The sequence below is a fragment of the Hyperolius riggenbachi genome, chromosome 2 (assembly GCF_040937935.1).
Source record: "Hyperolius riggenbachi isolate aHypRig1 chromosome 2, aHypRig1.pri, whole genome shotgun sequence".
NCBI classification, from domain to species: Eukaryota; Metazoa; Chordata; class Amphibia; order Anura; family Hyperoliidae; genus Hyperolius; species Hyperolius riggenbachi.
In genome coordinates this window covers 265645528-265652263 of record NC_090647.1, presented here as the reverse complement: position 1 = coordinate 265652263, position 6736 = coordinate 265645528, and the positions used below count along the sequence as shown (strand labels likewise).

Genomic DNA, 6736 nt, shown 5'->3' with positions numbered 1-6736 from the left:
AGCATACATCATATCAGATTACATATAGAATGGAAATACTTAGAGGTCCCAGTCAGCATAGCGGGAAAGTAGGAAGCAGAGCAGGAATCAGAGTGCGCTCTGTCCGCCCGTCCCGGGTCTTTAATACCGACTAGGAAAGAGTTAAATGTGACCTCATCTTCGCCATCCCCCAGACCCGACTATTGGCTTAGACCCCTCGTGGTGTCATAATACCCACCTACTCGATTAATATTTAATGTCACTTTTCCCTTACTTACTGGAATGTGGTATTTTGGTAAACATGGCCTATGTTGATTGTTCTTGTGGTGTACATGTTGAGGTCAGTGTAGGCCTGTGGCCTTCTTTCAGGAACAGCTTCTTGGTATGTTCTAGTTCTGCTGACAGAACTGTAGATTTTCTCTCTAAGAGAAAATCCCCTTAAAGGGCAGGTCTGCACCTCAAGCCTTTTTGACTAACTCAGTCCAAATAACTGAGGCCTACTTAAATTAGAACACTGAGACCCATGATTCCTGCTCTCCTAGGCTTTGCATCGTTGGTGACAGCATTTCCACTTTCTGCTCATTATCAAGGAAACAGTGAGACATTAGGTCATTAGCTCTGCTCTGTTTCATAGTTTAAAATACAGAGTGTGGTTTGAAAATTGCATGTATGACAGAATGATGCAATATTTATAGGGAACCAGAGGTGATATGGAGGCTGCCATATTTATTTCCTTTTAAGCAATACCAGTTGCCTCGCCGTCCTGCTGATCCTCTACCTCTAATTCTTTTAGCCATAGACCCTTATCTATGCAGATCAGTGTTTATGATATTATTAGCTGCATGCTGGTTTCTGGTGTAATTCAGCCACTACTGCAGCCAAATAGATGAGCAGGACTGCCAGGCAACTGGCATTGTTTAAAAGGAAATGAATATAGCAGCCTCCAAATCACTTTCACCTTGGTTCAGGTTCAGCCCTGGTTCAGCCTACTGTTTTGCATGTGATAGTATTTTTTATAAATTAGAAAAACAGATTTGTGCATAGCCCATCAATACAAATGTTGAAAGTGTCTTTCTGGCTTGTGCTCTTTTAACTTTTTTTATAAACACACAAGGAAGGGTGCGAGAAGAGGATGCTTTATTACATACAGAGCAAAGAGGACCTACATATGAATCAATGATGGCAACAAAGAGTTCACATTCACTTCAAATACAGAACAGATAAAAGCTGGTTTCTCTTATTTTGATTTGGTTAGTCTACAGATATCCAGACTTTAATCAGAATTCCAGTTAAAAGCATGGCAATAGCCAGAGCTAGAGTGAGTCCACGCAGAATAGCCACATCCCTTATAGGCAAATGTTGTCTAGGAGTAGATTGTTCTTCCTGTATAGGGAGCTGGTTTATTTCAGTCTGTTCCATGGGGATTTCTGATAATATAATTACGTCAGATGTGCTGTTCTCTGCAGCTGCAAATGGAAAGTATATTTTTAATACAGACAAGCATAACTAGAATACTAAAGCTTGGTACATACTTTAAATTATAATTGGCCAATGACTGAACAATTTTGTCATCGCCATATAGTATGATGGTCAACAGATGTTGAATACTAGGGCCTCTATTCATAAAGCATCCCCGCATGCGGTAATGCTCAAAACAGCTGACTTTACTGACCATTTAGCAAAGTGTCCATTCATAAAAGCTGTTTCCGCATGAAAAGCTACAATTCCTGAGCAGTGCGGGAAATTACTACCTTGTGCAGAGATTATCTCAACACGTCACTACATGTCAATTCATAAAGATTAGAGCAGGCAGAATTGGGATGGAGAATACCATCTGTTTAGAAAAGGCGATAAAGATGAGGATAACAGCCAAGCTAATGGGGACAGATCTCCCAGGCAGCAGCAGAGAGGAGGGAACAAAAAAGGCTTTCCGGAATACAGGAATATTCATAAAACATTTGCGGAAAAAAAAAATCTTGGAGGGAAAACACTGCATTGGTATTTTAGACTTTTGTGTGCTAATTCATAAAAATGTTTACACTTGCGATAAAAGGTTGGGGAATTCCCGCACTAAACTAGCGGTGCTGGCTGAGTTGTTACATTTTCTCCGTGCAGAGACAGAGTTACTATAAAGGAGGCAGCCCCAGCATCCCTTTAGATGTGCATTTTTTTAAAAAAAAAACTGCCTCTCCTTGCCCTGAATCTCCTCTGAATCTGTCTAATAGTCTTGCTAAACAATCTATTTAATTGCCGCAGCTTAGAAGTACTTCAAGAAATGTTACACATGCAGGCTTTCTGATGTGAAATGTGTCTGAAAACAGGTACCCAAGGGGTTAAAAACCACAGCCTTGGTATTCTGGGATGCCTTGTTTGCGCTGCTCTCACTGCAGCTGCCTGGGAGGTCTGTCTCCATTAGCTTGCCTGTTATCCGCATGCTTATTGCGTTATTTAAACAGCCGGTATTCACCGTTCCCATTCCGCCTGCTCTAATCTTTATGAATTGACATGTAGTGACATGTGTTGTGATAATCACCGCACAAGGCGGTAATTTCCCGCACTGCTCAGGAATTGTAGCTTTTCATGTGGTAACAGCTTTTGTGAATTGACATTTTGCTAAGTGTTCGGTAAAGTCAGCTGTTTTGAGCATTACCGCATGCGGGAATGCTTTATGAATAGAGGCCATAGTGGTGAGACAACAACCGCTCAGACCTGTCAGTGGGGCAACGGCAAAACACTTCCAGGTGACAATTTCCCTGCACTCTGTATCATGTGACAATGGGGTTCATACAGGGGAGTAGTAGCAATAGGGGTTGCAGAGGTTACGACCGCATCGGGGCCAGACCCTTTCTCAGCTACGGTATTAGCTCTCTATTGGTCCTGTGCTCATAATAATCACTTCTATAGATGCTTTGAATAGTGGTAATCCCTGACAAACTGTTCCCGATCCCCTTCTAGCAAGTTTGACACTGTAGTTGCAATTGGCAGGCTTTGGTGTGCCGTATCAATTGTTATGCACGGAGTGCTTGGGGGGGCCCCATTGTAAAACTTGCAGCGGGGCCCATAGCTCCTTAGCTACGCCACTGGGTTCATACACAATTAAGTCATAAATTATCTCTCCTTACTTATTTTTCACTTTGACTATGAAGTACCGTATCTTTTCTTCAGCACCTCCTAATAAGAAAAACGAAGTAAGTTGATCACAACCGACAGTCCATTACGTTGCACTGTATCAAACAGTGCTTTGCTGCAGTTCAATAGATTTTCAATAGATTTAATGTGGAAATCTATTGAAAATTTGTGTGTCATCTATGGGGGGATTCGATCCCTCTCTGATCAGATTCAGATCAGAGTGCTCTTGATTTGTTTGCCACAATGTATGGCAGTCTACGCCCCTTCTCCGAATCGCAATACGTGATTTTCCATTAGAATGTTCTGTGATTTTTTTCCACAACTGCGTTTCGTAATTCTCCTTCCAGTAAATGAGAATTACAATGCAATTGCACGAAAAATGCTGCATGCAGTGCGTTTGCGATCATCGGAAATTGCAATTGTGCCTCAATTGCCACAGTGTTATCCCATAGGTTTACATGTGCTGCAGCATTTTGCTGATTGCTGGCAATTAGTGATGATCGGACACCAAAATGTTCAGGTTCGGTTCGGCCGAACGTCGCCCCGATATTCAGCATGTTCGGGCCGAATTCCGAACCCAATGCAAATCAATGGGGGGTGGGGGTGGGGGGCAAATGAGATCCTGGAAAGCTGTCTTAGTACTACCAATGGGACCGGCAACGCTAAGGCCACATACACACATCAGATCATAGTCTTTGGAAAATGAAAGATCACAGACCAATTTTACCCCCTTCCATGTAGTATGAGAGCCATACCTACACAGTCTATTCTATGGAGCTGAACTTCCCATCAGACAGAAATCTTTGCAAGATGCTGCACATAAAGAGGCTGTAGACATTCAAAAGATCAGTATCTGCAAAAGATCTGTTCCTGCAAAAGATCCGTTCCTGTAAAATGCATTCATAGTCTATGAGATCTGCAGATCAGATCCACCAGGATGGATTTTCAGATCTGAGGATGATTGTCTGATCTGCAGATGAATGTCAGTTAAACAAGGTGTGTATGATGATCTGCAGATCTCATAGACTATGAATGCAAGAACAGATCTTTTGCAGATACTGATCTTTTGTGTCTGTACAGCATCTGTGTGTGCAGCATTGTCAGAATTCTAGCGGTTTTATTTATGCAGGAAAAAGCTGTCATAAGTGTATGGTTTAAGCTTTAATGTTCTATACAAAATTTCATTGTAAACTGTAAAGTTGGGTTACTTCTTTAAAATATTGCTATGTGACATCTGAACATATTCCAGGCTGTAAAGCTTAGAAGATTTTAACTTGCAAGCTGGAAGATTGTTGATGTACTGGTTACAAGAAGCCAAAACATTCTTTGTTAATGTCAAGGTTAGACTGCACAGTATGTGTAAGACAGAATGCTGGTTTAAAACTTACATTACTGCAGTAATTATAAATGCACATAATTATTACACATAGATATTATTAATCTAAATATTAATGATCAATACAGTCCTTCTAAAGAAAAGAATAGTTATTGTTAAACCCTATATAATAGAATCTATTACTTTGAAACATGTAAGCTGTATTCTACCCGTGAAAGATGAGACAGTAAGACATTCTCGTGAGATTGTTATGGTTCTGGAAGAATTGTTGACGTGCTCTAGTCTCAGAAAGCTGATAACACATGATGTTTTGGGAACAAGTTATATAAATATTAAACAAAGAAGTTGTTTTCCCAATTAGTTAAAGATCATTCCATGATGCCACCTGGCGGTCTTATGAAATCAACATTATTAATACTGTTTGTTATTTGTTATGAAAGCCTGACCTCTGCCGGTTGAAATTAGATATTTATTTCTTCATCAGAAAGACAAATATATGGAAAATAATTTTATATTATTAAGATTTAATATGCAATTATTTCTTATATGATTAATTGTTTTAAGAAGAATTATATAATAAGCTTTATATTTAAATAAGTATATTAGAAGCCCTGTATGTTTCAATAAGCCTTAAATTGCTGAAGGCTCTCACAGGTCTGGTTACAGTGTCAACCTGACCAATCTCATGTCTGGGGAAGTACCAAGACATTCCAACATAATTAACAGGGAACACTTTATCAGAAATGCGTCATGAATGACATTGTTTAGTCTCCATGTCTGGGTCAGCCAACAGACAAGATGGCTGTTGACGTCCATTTTTAATTACGTGCGTCAGGAATGACCTATATTAAATGTCAAGCACTCCAAATGACGTTAATTCCCACAAGATAAGGTGATTAAGAATTTATAAACAATAATATTGTGACTTAGGTAATCAAAACATGATAAAGCATTGACGCACGAAAGCTTTAGCCAATCAGAGCCTGGGATTCAGGGAAAGTCCAGATTAGGCAGCCATATTGCCTCCAACCCCTATAAAAGTAGGGCCTGAAAGCTCATAGTTTGCAGAAGCCCAACAATCTCCTGAGAAGACACATGAGGCAGAAGCTACCTTCCCACACGTGGTTCTAGATGCTGAAGAGATGACAGAGAAGGGGTAATATGCTTAATATTCTGGTGATTTACTTTATTAATTTTTCAGCATTAAGTTTTATTAAGATGTTAGCAAGAAGTTTTTTAGAAGCTATTTTTTATGCTATTTCTTTAAGAAGATTACTACAAGTTTTACACAGCTATTGATACAGATGAGACTACTTTTGATCTTATTCTACATAACACAACTGTTATATTCTTTTTTGAATGTACTTAGATGATTGATAATTGCTTGGCTCTAAAGCCTTGATAAGATGGAATACTGTTATAAGGAAACACTACTTGGAACTGTTCATATTTTGTATATATGCTGTATGATAAGCAAATACAATTTTTTATATAAAATCATATACTGAGTGCTCTGATTCATTTCAAGGTATACCGTCAATCTATAATTACTGTTATAGAGGGTGCAGACCCCACTATGCCGGATTTATATGATAGCAACGCTTTAAGGGCTGGTCCTTTACTGAGTTAGCAATCATGAAAAAGGCAAAAACCGCTCAGGTTTTTGACAGTTGGCGCCCAACAGTTGATGGTTACCTTGATTGTTATCTTGAAAAATACTTTCTATGGTGGAAATATAGACCATAGTTTTCTATCGCGATAAGAGAATAAAAAAGTACTTATATACTCAAATATAGAGTTGGATATGCATATGAAGCATCCAAAAATCTAAAGCAAAGAAGGAAGATATTCTTATGCTTTAAAATCTCATAGAAGAGAATTACTAATGAGCACACTCAGTTTATAGTCTATGAAAAGACTTAGAAGAGAAAATAAATACTTTGACCTATTGAACCTAAGAAAAGGAATAGCGCTACATGTACTTTTCTGACAAAATGAAGCAGATTACATTGGAGCAGCATACTGAAGCAGGAGTATATAGCTATACATTATGAAAATGGCTACCTTAGAAGTGCAGAAAACATTTTGAGACAAGCTCAGTGAAAAAGAAGAGTGAGAGAGCAGTTTTTGTCAAACAAAGAGCATTTTTTATATGTGAAGAGATCCTACTATCAAGAGAATTAAAATTGTTTTTTATACTAGAGAATTGAACAGACTTTGTGATGAAAGCAAAAGCTCCTATAAATAACTTTTTTGAAAAAAAAGAGAAAAATCCTGTTTAAAAGATGTATG

At 38.6% G+C, this 6736-nt stretch overlaps 1 protein-coding gene across 1 annotated transcript in view; it reads right to left on the bottom strand.

The window, feature by feature from the left end:
- Positions 1-1099: 1099 nt before the first annotated feature.
- The window catches only part of LOC137544299 (multidrug and toxin extrusion protein 2-like), a 204465-nt gene continuing 198828 nt past the window's right edge, over positions 1100-6736 (bottom strand). The window contains exons 17-18 of the mRNA XM_068265355.1: positions 1423-1445; positions 1100-1389 (exon numbers count right to left, since the gene is read on the bottom strand). Coding sequence (XP_068121456.1) covers positions 1231-1389; positions 1423-1445 — 182 coding nt within the window. The 3' untranslated portion in view covers positions 1100-1230. The remainder of the gene's footprint in view (positions 1390-1422; positions 1446-6736) is intronic.